The sequence below is a fragment of the Helianthus annuus genome, chromosome 2 (assembly GCF_002127325.2).
Source record: "Helianthus annuus cultivar XRQ/B chromosome 2, HanXRQr2.0-SUNRISE, whole genome shotgun sequence".
NCBI lineage: Eukaryota > Viridiplantae > Streptophyta > Magnoliopsida > Asterales > Asteraceae > Helianthus > Helianthus annuus.
Window position 1 is genome coordinate 125,012,827 of NC_035434.2, and position 13,955 is coordinate 125,026,781.

General features: G+C 34.1%; 1 protein-coding gene across 2 annotated transcripts; it reads right to left on the reverse strand.

Annotated features, from left to right (window-relative positions):
• Window positions 1-1,935: 1,935 nt before the first annotated feature.
• Window positions 1,936-10,894, reverse strand: LOC110936945 ((-)-germacrene D synthase). 2 transcript variants are annotated; one of them, XM_022179352.2, is made up of 7 exons: window positions 10,775-10,894; window positions 3,856-4,129; window positions 3,398-3,776; window positions 3,083-3,301; window positions 2,706-2,847; window positions 2,372-2,620; window positions 1,936-2,246 (listed from the first exon to the last, which is right to left on the reverse strand). In XM_022179352.2, the coding sequence occupies exons 1-7, from the start codon at window positions 10,859-10,861 to the stop codon at window positions 1,950-1,952; spliced, it is 1,647 nt and encodes a 548-aa protein (XP_022035044.1). In that variant the 5' UTR covers window positions 10,862-10,894; the 3' UTR covers window positions 1,936-1,949. The 2 variants fall into 2 exon arrangements, with proteins under 2 accessions (XP_022035044.1, XP_022035042.1); XM_022179350.2 differs by lacking the exon at window positions 10,775-10,894 and adding an exon at window positions 8,494-9,022.
• Window positions 10,895-13,955: the final 3,061 nt, after the last annotated feature.

Below are 13,955 nucleotides of genomic sequence, written 5' to 3' on the forward strand. Positions count from 1 at the left end.
GGTGCGGCAATGTACACTTTTTATAAAAGATTGACGAAGATGGTAATCGTGGTAGTGGTTGTTTAGTATAAGGTTGAAGATGATCAGCGGCGGGTCCTGGATTTTTTTCTTATGTTGTCATATATTTCTACTGATCATATTTCTCAACCAAATATTAGAATTTTCGAGTTGGGCAGGGCAGATAACATAATAAAATATATAATCATTAGAAAATACACAAAAGAATTACCGTGTCATTATAAATGAAAACAAAAAGAAAAGTAATCAATGACTTTTTACTTGTTCAACCGAAACATAGCTAAGAAACAATAGCATAAACACTTTAAAATTGAACCTTAACAAAAGAAAAACATAAACTGACCTGGTATCTAGCTCCATCTCTAAAGCCCTATGATCCGCCAAAATTTGATCCTAGCCCATCAGAACTTAACGATGGCAAACTTCTGCAAATGAACCAATGTAATCAGTTTCGATTTTGAATAGTTGAATCAGTTTCATTTTCGTGAATCATGAATACCAATTTACTATAAAGGGATGAACTGATTTCATGAATGGACTTCGTTAGTTAATTTTGAGAATTTGAACTCGAAACTGGTGATTCAAATTTCAATTTTGAGAGCCGAGTGAGGTGAACGTGCTGAACGACGATTTCATATTTGCAGCAGACACTAAAAATAAACAGTTGTAACGTGAATATGTATTACAACTAGTTTTTGCCCGCCCGCGTTGCGGGGCAATAAGCCGAATATTTCTCTCGCATAACATGTATGTCTATGTTTTGGTTACTTGTACATACTAATCATAACACGATCTAAAAAAAATTACGTCGAGTCAACCAATTAAAACAAAAACACTACCATACTTTTACTAAAAAAATAAAACGATGGAAAAACTATAATTTTAAATTGGGAGCAAAATTGTAATTTTTCAAGACAAATGAGCATGTACCAGGCATGCATGGACGAATAAAAATTACACTTATGCCCGCCCGCGTTGCGGGGCGTTAAATTGAATATTTCTTAATTTCATAAGATGTATGCATGTATTTAGGTTACTTGTACATACTACTTATAACACGATCTAAAAAAATACATCGAGACAACCAATTAAACCAAAACACTACCATAGTTTTGCTAAAAAAATTAAAACGATGACATGTATGTAATTTTGAGCTGGGGTAAAATACTAATTTGTCAGGACCAATGAGCGAGTGTTAGACAACTGCTTGACACAACAAAAGTTATATTGAGTCAACCAAGCAAAATAAAACACTATTATAGTTTTGTAAAAAAAAAGTAAAATGATGGCAAGATCACAATTTTTATTTTTAACTGGGGGAGAAATTGTAATTTTTGAAATGAGAACAAAATCATAATTTTGAACTGAGGGCAAAGTCGTAATTATATTTTGAACTGGGGGCGAAATCATAATTTTGAGCTAGGGGAAAAACATAATTTTATTTTGACCTGTGGGCAAAAACGTAATTTTGAGCTGAGGGCAAAATCGTAATTTTGAGCTAGGGGCAAAAACATAATTTAATTTTAAACTGGGGTAAAAACGTAATTTTAATCGCAGGACGAAACCGTAATTTTAAACTGGGAAAAAAATGGGTTTTTGAACTGAGGGCAAAATCGTAATTTTAAGCTAGGGGCAAAGTTATAATTTTATTTTGAACTGGGGCTAAAAATGTAATTTTAAACAAAGGACGAAATCATAATTTTTAACTAGAAATAAAATTAAATTAAAAATAAGTTGGTTCACTCTTCCCTCATCTTAATGTATATGTAGTAGTAATAAAGTAAATACAACGATGCACCCTATTACAAACATGCTAAATTCTTCTAGCTTTATTCGAACACTGTAATTGGAAACCAAACACAAAATATTATTAGTTGTAAAGACACCATAATCCTCCATCTTTTAACCCGCCATGTATGAAGTTTCGAAAGTTAAAAACTCATAGCATGAACAAATAAGGATTTGATATGACCCTTCAGTTCTTCTCCAACACGCGTAAAAGTATCATCATATTTATATAAGGTATCCATTACGCGTGCAAGGTTAATCACACACATTAAAAGAGGAAGAGGAACATCTTTACATTTAAGTGATTCTTTATTCAGATCTTTCCATCCTTCTTCTACTTGTTGTTTAAACACATCATAGACATATTCCTCTTCTGTGACATCATGTTCTTTCATGTAGGATTCAACCACTGATGCAACATGCTCTCTCTTTTGCTCCTCCTACAAGTCATATTTGTAAAATATTACAAATATGTATGTATATATCAAAGCATGTTAGGCTGCAATATAATCATAAAAGACTAAATATGGTACCATAAAACATTTAAGATCGATATTGGATATACCTTGTGACCAACAATATCATCCATAAGCCTACAAATTTGACTTGAAGCTTTGATAAGTGGAGGATTAGTGAGAACCCATTCGAATGACTTGTCTGTGATCATATCTCCCATACCAACAAAAGCGGCTATTGTAAGCATTTTGTAGCCACAACTCATGAATGAAACTGATTTATGCTCCTCCACTGTTGGTATATATCCCTCATTTCTCCATTTTGCTTCCGTCATGAAATTCCTAATCATCTCTTTCATCTATATACGAGAAATTAAATATTGAAATCGATATATGTATTAAGTGGTCGATAATAGAATATGAAAGGCCTTAATTCAATCTAACCGCCTCTTTGGCGTAGTTAACATGATGGGCTTTTCCTTCCTTTGCCATGACAATCTCCATTTCATCATAAACATCCAAGAGGATTTTGTATAACAGTTTCATGTAATCAGCTGGAAGTTCATCCATGCAGGTAATTGACCACCTGTAATATTAATATAATAGAATAAGCCATCTTTTATATCATAAAGTAATCAAGCTACAAGAACAAGATTGTGTACGGTGGCGGATCCAGCCCTGTTTTATGGGTTCACATGAACCCACTCGGGTTGGAAAAAAATAGTAAGAACTTTGTATGATCCGGAAAAAATAGTGAGAATCTACCAAAACGAACCCATTGAAAGAAGTTCCTGGATCCGCCACTGTTTGTGTATATATACCTTTGAACTGCTTTGGTGAAGATAACCAGTTCTTCAAAAGTACCATAAGCATCATAAGCATCATCTAAAATTGTTGAAAGTGCCATCACTTTTGTCATGAAAACTCTAGCGCGAGAATATTGAGGCTCAAAGTAGACACCGAGTACCCAAAAATAGTTTTCAACCAATCGATTTCTCATGAAATGAAAATTATTTGGGACATCAAAGTCTTTCCACCACCTACAAAAACAATAAATGTGTTTCATAACAAATAAGAGATGGATTGAGCATAGAAATTAAGGTGGAAGAGGACAAACAAATGTTGTTAGTTTATACTTGGAAAGCAGGCTAAGCTCCTTCTTGTGTAAGGATTGAAGGTGGTTGAATCCCAACTTTGCAAGTTTTAGTAGAGCCTTATGGTGAGAAACATCATGTTCATAGAAAGGTATGTAGCATAATGCATCTAGTCGTGGCAACCTTTTTCGTATAGGCCTCTCGAGCGCTTCCTTTATGTGATTCGAAAGAATAACCTCGCAACCAGGGTCGTTTGCTATGTTATTAAGATGAGTTTTTGTGAAAACAAGAGCATCATCGAGTACAACTTCGCCTGGCACCCTCATATACGCCGCCTCATACAATTCAAGAATGCCGTGAACATCATTGGTTAACGGTTCAATAAAGTTTCCATTCATGTCCTTATACTTATTAAAACAATCTGTATTGATTCATATGTACAGTCATTTACTGTAGTTCGTAAACATGACGATTTGTAAGGAAAATCTATATGCACTAACCACTGGAAACATAAAAGCCTTGTTGACGTAGGATTCGGAACCAAAGTGATGTGTTATGACCTTTCCAGTCATCACCATAGACATCATATATATGTTGCAAAGCTTGCTCAATATCCTTTTCAAAATAGTAAGCTATGCCGAGGCGTTGGATCGCATTGATCAGTTTCAATAGATTTGTATGTTCTGCTGGATCATTCAAAGATACCAATAGTTCTTTCTTCACTTCTTCTTTCAAATCATTGATTATTTTTTCTACCTCAGCTTGTCCATCTTGCTACAAAGTACAAATACTCAAAGTTTATGATTTAAGTCATTGTAAATGAATTCTAAGATATTTTTTTGGTAAAAACATTTAGGTTCTACTAGTTACCAACGAAACTTTTATCCTCAATTACTGGTGGATTTTCCAACGGGAATAATTAAGCTCCATTCAAAACTAACCAAATCTGGACAGTTGGAGTTATTTTTATATTACAGCGGATTTCGTAGTTAAGTAAGGCCTGTAAATGGGTTCGATATTGATCCATATCCAATCCAATCTGATCCATTTAAATTACTTACTCCATTATAAAAAATATCCACTAATCCATTAATTAATCCAATAGGTCGATCAATTTATACAATTAATTATATGGATGGATCCATGATACATCCAGATCGATCCACTACTAATTAAAATTAAAGTAGAGAAAGGAAAATTTATTTCAAAGCCTTCCAAAAAAATCAAGAAAGTTCAAAAAAAAAAAAAAATCTAAAAAATTCTAAAAATAAAAAAAAATCCATAAAAATAAAACAATTCAAAAAAATTAAAAAAATCTAAAAAATTCTAAAAATTCAAAAAAATCCATAAAAATCAAAAAAGTTTTAAAAATAAACAAAAAATTCAAATATTCAAAAAAAATCCTAAAAATCACAAAATTCAAAAAAATCTGAAAAATAAAAAAATACAACAAAAAAACCAGAAAATTTTTAAAAAAGCAAAAAGTTCTGAAAACTCACAAAATTCTAAAAATAAATAAACAAAATAAAAAAATTCTAAAAAAATTTAAAAAATAACTAAAATTTCATGAAATATTTTTAGATTTCTTATTTTTGAGATTTTTTTAATTTTTTTGATACTTTTTTATTTTTACAAATTTTTATTTATCATTTTTTACAATTTGTTTTTAATTTTTTCGAATTTCTTTGATTTTTTAGATTTTTTTTATTTTCTAGATTTTTTTTATTTTTTCTGTTTTTTTTTATTTTTTGAGATTTTTTTTATTTTTTTCATTTTTTTTTGATTTTTTACAATAATATGATTTTTTTTTTTAGTTTTTTACATTTTTTTATTTTTAAAATTTTTAAGATATTTTAGAATTTTTAGAATTTTTTTATTTCTTTGATTTTTTTAGTATTTTTTTTTGGTTTTTAGAATCTTTTTGTTTTTTTTTTTGTTGTGAATTTTTTTAGATTTTTTTTTTATTTTTTAAGAATCGTTTTGATTTTTTAATTTTTTTAATTTTTATTTAGAGTTTTTTCATTTTTTATTTTTTTAGAATCGTTTGTGATTTTTTTTAATTATTTAGAGTTTTTTATTATATTTTTGATATGGATCGATATGGATAGTGATTCGTCAATTTAAAATTAGGGTAAATTACTTTTTGAGTCCCTGTGTTTTAGTGGTTTTAACTAGTTAAGTCCAAAAGCAACAAGTTTAACGACCTGAGTCTCTATAAGCATTTTCATTAACCATTTGAGTCATTTTGAGTCCAAATTTTAACCTTTTGAGTCCAATTTTTTGGACTCAAATCGTTATAAAATAAACAAAATTGAACTCAAAACGTTATAAAATAAATGGCTAGGGACTCAGGACGTTTAAACTTTTTGATTTTGGACTCAAGTGGTTAAAACCACTAAAATACAGGGACTCAAAAAGTAATTTACTCTTAAAATTATTTGGATGGATCGGATACCGATCCATTATATTGGATCATGGATCGGATCATGATATTTTGAAGTCGGATCATTAATGGATCAGGTCTTGATCCAATCCATATTCATCCATTGACAGGCCTAGTTAAGATAACGAAATTTGGAGTTAAATGCTTGGTTGGTCCCTGTGGTTTACAAAAATTGCAGACTTGGTCCTAGTGGTTTACTAATTACACGCGTGGTCCCTAAACTTGTCAAAAATACACTCGGTTGGTCCCCAGCCCTAACATCAGTTAAATTTCTCAGTTAACTATGTGTAAAATGACTATATTACCCTTGAACAATTAAAAACCTAAACCTCTGCATCATCTTCATCACCATCATCATCTTCATCACCAACCCACCCAAAAGATTTCTCAGTTAACTCGGTGCTTTAACAGCAGACTCACGAATCACAAACCTCCCCAAAAGATTTCAACAATCTCAATCAAATTCAACAGCAAAGCAAGATAATCATAGATAAAGACACTAGTCAAACAATGCACAATCAAATCACAAACTAATCGAAAAAGAAACGAAACACAAATAGAATTACCTTGCGTGAGGTGTCGGTATCGGTATCAGTTCCGGATGAGCAATTCCGAACGGAGAACTTGAGAAATGAACGGTAGGACGATGAGATTTGAGGCTTCGCCGCCGTGGTTGATTGAGCGGCTTCATATTAAATTACCAATAGCTAAAACACACAGCTATATATATAGCTAAAATTCATGGATATGCCCAGTTCCCGGTTGATAAATCAAATTAAAGATTGATTTCATCTCATAAAAAAACAGAGGAAAATTACCAATTTCTTGAAACCATTTTTTTTTTATTAAAGGGAAGTCAGATGAAAGTCACCAGCTCAACAATGTTTCCAGCTTCTGAAAGAGCTTCTTGGCTTTTCGACGACAATTTCGCCAGTGTTGTCATATGAATAGCTCCAATTATAGCAATCAAAGGCACCACAGCAAGTGTCACAAGTGCTAATTGCCAACCTGCTGTGAATCCCACCACAAAACCCGCACTCGCAGTTCAGAAATGAGAGAGAGAGAGGAATCGAGACGAGAGAGATGAGAGGAAGAAAGAGGGGCGGCGGTGACAGGCCCTAGACCTGTCGGATGATGATGGTTAGGGTGAGACTCAGGTGATGAAGATGATGATAGTGATGAAGATTCAGTGGGTTTGTTAATAAGGAAGGATATTTTGGTCATTTAACATGAACTTAACTGAGAAATTTAACTGATGTTAGGGCTGGGGACCAACCGAGTGCATTTTTGACAAGTTTAGGGACCACGCGTGTAATTAGTAAACCACTAGGACCAAGTCTGCAATTTTTGAAAACCACAGGGACCAACCAAGCATTTAACTCCGAAATTTGCTTTGGTATTTAAAACATTGCTCATGGCTTGGATTCTCCAATGGAGACCCAAATTCAATCCTCACTTGTGTCACTTTGGTGGATTAGGCAATAATGGATAGAGCCTAGCCTCTTGCACAGGTGTCAGACTCTATCTTAAGCCCACCCGGGTTTTCGTCCCCCCTTGTGTTAAGCTACAGAGTTCTGCTCTTGTGGTGGCACACTGACTGTCAAGTGACAGCTAATGGTATGGTTTCCTGGGGGAAAGCCCAAGCTAAACCCTGAAGGCCAGTATGGGTCCGATTAAGACAACATAGTCTGGCTGAAGTGAGGCAATGGACTCTTCAATTTGAAGAGTGCGGTAGTCTAATACAAGAAAGTCGTCGTTAAAATAAATAAATAAATAGAAAAGTGACACTCCTTTTTTTAATAGTATGTATACACATCCTATGAGAAATATAAGATGAAAACCCATTTTATTCATCATAATATCATAGCATTTCCATTGGAATATACTGCCATAACAAAATGTACAAGGAAAATCCCAAAACAAAAATGGCTGTCAAATGAACTACATGCTCGTCACAAAATATCTCGTCAATATATATGACATGGAAGCACAGCATCTAGCAACGCTATGTCTTGAAAACATTATCACTAGTTTCGCAACAAATACTTTATTGGAACACGATATCGTTTAAAGGCACGGCCATGTTTTATGTTATCTAGATTAGTGTATCTTACGTATTAGCGAATCCAGGAATTTTTTCAACCAGGTTCCTTTTGGTAGATTTTCACTAATTCTCATTATGTTTTTTAAATCATACCATATTTCCACTATTTTTTTTTTCATTTTTTTCCCAAACTAAGAGGGTTTCCGGGAACCCTCAAAACACCCCTGGATTCGTCACTGATCTATGTTTGTGTTATCAAGACATAATATGTAATTCTTGAAAGATTCAATATTTAAAAGTAGTTATCAAGCCAATGATCTCTAGATCAAGTGGTGGAGGGCTTGCATTTCTCTTGAGAGATGCAAGTTCGACTCCCACTTGGTGCAGAGTGAGGCATTGGTGGGCAATGATAGGAGACCCAGGGAAACCTGGGTTGGATCCTTGAGCCAAACGGGTTTTACCGGTAATTTCACTGTCGTGCCTACGGGCGGGTGGGTTACCGGGTTTTCCCCGGAATTGGTGGTGGACTCGGGTACTCTCGGAGTACTCCGTTTGTCCAGTGGGTGCCCCGAGAGTGCTCGAGATTGAGTTTGTTGGCCGTTCAAAAAAAAAAAAAAAAAAAAGTAGTAAGCTTTGTTGTAGTATTCATACCTCATTGTAGATAAGAAACTGATCTCCCCAAAGACTGGGATGAAAATTAGCTGTCGGTCGACTAACCGTGGCTTGTGTTAAAGCCATGTCCTACGCTAGATCTAGCTAGTTGCTTATAGGCTAGGAAGAGTTTAAAGGGTATATAGAGGGAGTGATATTTGAATCTATATCACATGTGATATATTAGTCATTGTCATCAGCGGTGGAAAAAAACAAAAAATGTAAAATAATATCAACATTATTGCAAGCTCAAATATCTTGATCATATCAAATCAAATAACCATGTGTCGCACGAGAAATTTGATTGTTGTTCAGTTCATTGCGGTACCAGTTTGGTACCAACACTCTACATAGTAACCAAAAGATAAAACCTAAAAATACATTCGTGTGTAATGTTTTAAATACCAGTTCGAACCGGCCGGTTATACCGGTTAAACCGACTACCTGTTATTGTCCAGGTACGGTTGAGCCCGGTATAAATAGGGTTCCGACATAGTCTTCGAACCACCCGTTTCCATGTTAAAATTTTGAATTTCATCTTTTGCGTGGTCATCAACTTGATACATTTAACACTCTAATGTTATAAACCTATTGTAGACTTTTATTTAATAAAACTTTGTTGAAAAAAATGAATTTTGATTATGGAATCACATTGTTTATAAAAAAAAATTTTAGTTGAAATTGTATTTTTATGGAATTACAGATTTAACTAGTCATCTCGGTTGAACAGTCTTGTACAACCTGGTTGGCCAATGTTTAAGCCTAACCCAATACAATTAAAAACGGTTTTTAAAACATTGGTAGTGAGATGCTTAAATTTTTTTTTTAATTATTTAGAGTTTTTTTATTATATTTTTTAATATGGATCGATACGGATAGTGATCCGTCAATTTAAAATTATTTGGATGGATCGGATCACGATCCATTATGTTGAATCATTGATTGGATCATGATATATTTAAGTCGGGTCATTAATGCATCAGATCACGATCCATTCCATATTCATTCATTGACAGGCCTAGTTAAGATAACGAAATTTGCTTTGGTATTTAAAACATTGCTCATAGCTTGGATTCTCCAATGGAGACCCAAGTTCAATCCTCACTTGTGTCACTTTGGTGGATTAGGCAATAACAGATAGAGTCTAGCCTTTGCACAGGTGTCAAACTCTATTTTAAGCCTACCTGGGTTTTCATCCCACCTTGTGTTACGCCACAGAGTTCTAATCTTGTGGTGACACAACGACTGTCAAGTGATAGCCAATGGTATGATTTCCTGAGGGAACGCCCAAGCTAAACCCTGAAGCCAGTGTGGGTCCGATTAAGACAACATAGTCTGACTGAAGTGAGACAATGGACTCTTCAATTTAGAGAGTGCGGTAGTCAAATACAATAAAGTCGTCGTTAAAAATAAATAAATAAATAACTAAAAAAGTGACACTCCTTTGTTTAATAGCATGTATACACATCCTATGACAACTATAAGATGAAAACCCATTTTAGTCATCATAATATCATAGCATTTCCATTGTAATATACTGCCATAATAAAATGTATAAGGAAAATCCCAAAACAAAAATGGCTGTCAAATGAACTACAGGCTCGTCACAAAATATCTCGTCAATATATATGACATGGAAGCACAGCATCTAGCAACGCTATGTCTTGAAAACATTATCACTAGTTTCGCAACAAATACTTTACTGGAACACCATATCGTTTAAAGGCACGACCATGTTTTATGTTATCTGGATCAGTATCTTACTCATTCGTGGATCCAGGAATTTTTCCAACCAGATTCCTTTTGGTAGATTTTCACTAATTCTCACTTTGTTTTTTAAATCATACAAAATTTCCACTGTTTTTTTCATTTTTTCCCAAACTAAGGGGGTTCCCGGGAACCATAAAAACCCTGGATCTAGGGATGAGCTCGGTACCGTCCGGTACCGAAAGAACCAGTACCGAAAATCCTCAAAAGTGGGTACCGGTACCGAATATACCCGGTTCGATACGGTTCGGTACCGGTATTTGAGGGTAAAAACCGGTAAATACAGGTACCGTACGGGACCGATACCGAACCAGTATGAAAATGCTAAAAGTCGGTACCGAAAAAGTACCCGGTTCGGTAAATTCGGTACCGGTACCGGGAACGAATTGCTCATCCCTACCTGGATCCACCACTGATCTTACTGGGTTTGAATGTTTGTGTTATCATGACATAATATGTAATTCTTGAAAGATTCAATATTTAAAAGTAATAAGCTTTGTTGTAGTATTCATACCTCATTGTAGATAAGAAACTGATCTCCCCAAAGACTGGGATGAAAATTAGCCGTCGGTCGACTAACCGTGGCTTGTGTTGAAGCCATGTCCTACGCTAGATTTTAAGATACGAGTAAGAGGATCTGGTAGTTGCTGTATAGGCTAGGAAGAGTTTAAAGGGTATATATAGAGGAGGGAGTGAGATTTGAATCTATATCACATGTGATATATTAGTTTTATTGTGATCAGTGCTGGAAAAAAAACAAAAAATGTAAAATCATATTAACATCATTGCAAAGCTCAAATATCTTGATCATATGAAATCAAATAACCATGTGTCGCACCAGAAATTTGATTGTTGTTCAGTTCATTGTGGTACCAGTTTGGTAACAACACTTTATATAGTAACCAAAATACAAAACCCAAAAATACATTCTTGTGCAATGTTTTAAATACCAGTTTGAACCCGCCGGTTATACCGGTTGAATCAACTACCGGTTATTATCCAGGTACGGTTGAGCCCGGCATAAATAGGGTTCCGATATAGTCTTCGAACCGCCCGTTTCCATGTTAAAATTTTGAATTTCATCTTTTACGTGGTCATGAACTTGAAGCATTCAATACTCTAATGTTATAAACCTATTATAGAGTTTTATTTAGTAAAACTTTGTTGAAAAAAATGAAATTTGATTATGGAATGACGTTGTTTATAATTATTATTTTTTAGTTGAAATTGTATTTTTTGGAATTACAGAGTTAATAAGTCATCTCGGGTTGAACCGTCTTGTACAACCTGGTTGAACCGGTTTTAAGCCTAACCCACTACAATTAAAAAAAAAACGGTTTTTAAAACATTGGTCGTGAGATGCTTAAAAAATATCAACATGTGTTTTACAACAAGCAACCGAAACCCCCCCCCCCCCCCCAAAAAAAAGAATATATGTCACGATAACGATATCGAAATTGTTCTGTATGGATCAATGCGGTAGTGATAACATTGGGATGGTGTTCATCACGGGTACAATACAATACAAAAAAAAAAATACTCTATTGCGAATACAACTTCATTTTAACGCTTTTGATTTTGAAAAAAAAAAAAGCATACCAGTGCTACTACCAAAGTTGTTAGAGCAATGTTGGTTCAGTTCGTTACGTTAAAAGCACAAAAAAATCAATAAATCAATGAGTGAAGTGCAAGTTTTGTCCTTTATCTTTAAAGTTGACAAGTTTTGCACTTAATGTTTGAAAATCTTGCATGTTATGTCCTTTAGCACTAATCTAGTTAGATGTTTCTGTTAAATTTGGTCATGTGACTTGCATATGATGGTATATTGTCTATTCACTATTACAAGGACCATCGTATAAATATTTAACACCTAGGGATTTACGTGTAAACTAATGAAAAAGATATATACCCAAAAACATGTATTCTCTCTCGTCTCTCTCAGCATGTTCTTCACACTCCCCCACCGCAACTACCAAGCACCACCCCCACCATAGTCAACATCACCATATTACTTTGGTTTAAAGAAATCAATACTGTTTCTCCTTCACCTTTGATTAAAGAAATCACTTTGATTCACAAGAAATCGAATCTGTGATGAAGATTTTGATTCAACAGTGTTTTGAGAGTACGAAAGAGTTGGAAGAGGTGGAAAGATATTGGACCATGTCTGCGTGGGGAGGAGGACGCGCAGAGGTTTGAAGACATTTTTTAATGAAATGTCTTCTGAAAAACAAACGATCTTCAGAGCTAAACGTCTGCGCGTGGTCTGCGCGGCGCAGACATAAGCAGTGGCGGACACAGGAATTTTTCCATGGGGGTGCGGAAAATTTTTAAAAAAATTTAGGCGTCTAGATATATACATAAAAAAAATCGGTTCGGGTCGGGTCATGTAAAAAAAGAACATCAAACTAAAATTTATATAATCATCAAAAACACGTCAAACGTTGTTACAAACATTTTTAAAATGTCGCCCTACGAGTTTTCATTTTTTGAAATTTATCCAAAATATCATCTAGAGGTACTTCCTTAGGCAATTCTTTCTTAAACAAGTCTTTCTCTATCCAATTTCAACCGCTTTCCTCTTGTTGAGAAATCATGCACTAACATCCTTACTCATTGTGCCTATTAATAATGAACCAATTAAATCAACAAAAAATAGTGATTTCATTAAGCCTATTAATAATGATCCAATTAATTAAATAAAAAAAAGTGATTTCATTATAATAATGAACGGCATTAAGTAACAGTAAGGCGGTTTGGCTGGCTTTATTATTTAATCATATTTAGATTTCTTTATTGAATGTTAAACAATTAAAGCTGTGTTCAACAACAGCCTTATTAATCTTCATAATTCATATTCAATCTTCATATTTAAAGTTCAAACAGTATAATCAAGATGATCCGAGGAACAACTCTACAACAGCCTTATTTAGATTTCTGAAGAATGAAATTAAGGTACCTCTACAAAATCAAGAGTGCGGTGTGCGGTACTATGCAGCGAGATTTGTGGGTTGTGGCTCATCGATCGAACAGAGTCTGCACTGTGACAACTCGAAATTTCAAGATTTCTATTTCGCGTTTATTGCACGTTCTTGTATTGTATAGTTGATTAGTTTCACAATTAGTTGTTATGGAATTGTATATGTTTTGTTACAAGGAAGTATGTTGCGTGATTTTGCATAATTGTGTGTTAATTGTGATAAACTTGTCAAATGCATAAACTTGGTGGTGAAACTGTGAAACTATTTGAGATGGTGTACTATTGTAAAATATATTAGTTAAGGGTGTAGAGGGCCATTAGTGAACTTAAACTATACTTAACCCTAAATCATTCACTAAACCACACACACAAGAATTCAAGCACGTACTTTCATTTCTTTGGCTCTAGCAATCATCACCATTATCATTGGCACAAGATAATCATCACACTTGATTCCTCTTCCTCTAGAATCGTTCAAGGTAATTGTTAATGATTGTGCGTTGATTATTTGATCGTATCAATTCTTGATTAATTGTTGATTGATTCATGTTTGTAAACCCTAGTTCCTCACATGATATCCTATGATTCTGATTTGATTATGGATAATGGTGATCATGATGATGATTTACATGCTTGATAGATTGTTCTTGTTATAATTGTTGTGGTTAATCACCGGTTGATTGGTCTTTGTTCATGCCGTCCGTAGGAATCTGTA

What these genes read in the sequence shown, in the direction of transcription:
- LOC110936945 (XM_022179352.2), bottom strand. Translation starts at nt 10,861, where the DNA reads ATGGCTTCAACACAAGCCACGGTTAGTCGACCGACGGCTAATTTTCAT. An exon ending in AGTTTCTTATCTACAATGAG is followed by an intron (nt 4,130 to 10,774) that starts GTATGAATACTA and finishes TGTACTTTGTAG; the next exon opens with CAAGATGGACAAGCTGAGGT. An exon ending in AGGCTTTTATGTTTCCAGTG is followed by an intron (nt 3,777 to 3,855) that starts GTTAGTGCATAT and finishes GAATCAATACAG; the next exon opens with ATTGTTTTAATAAGTATAAG.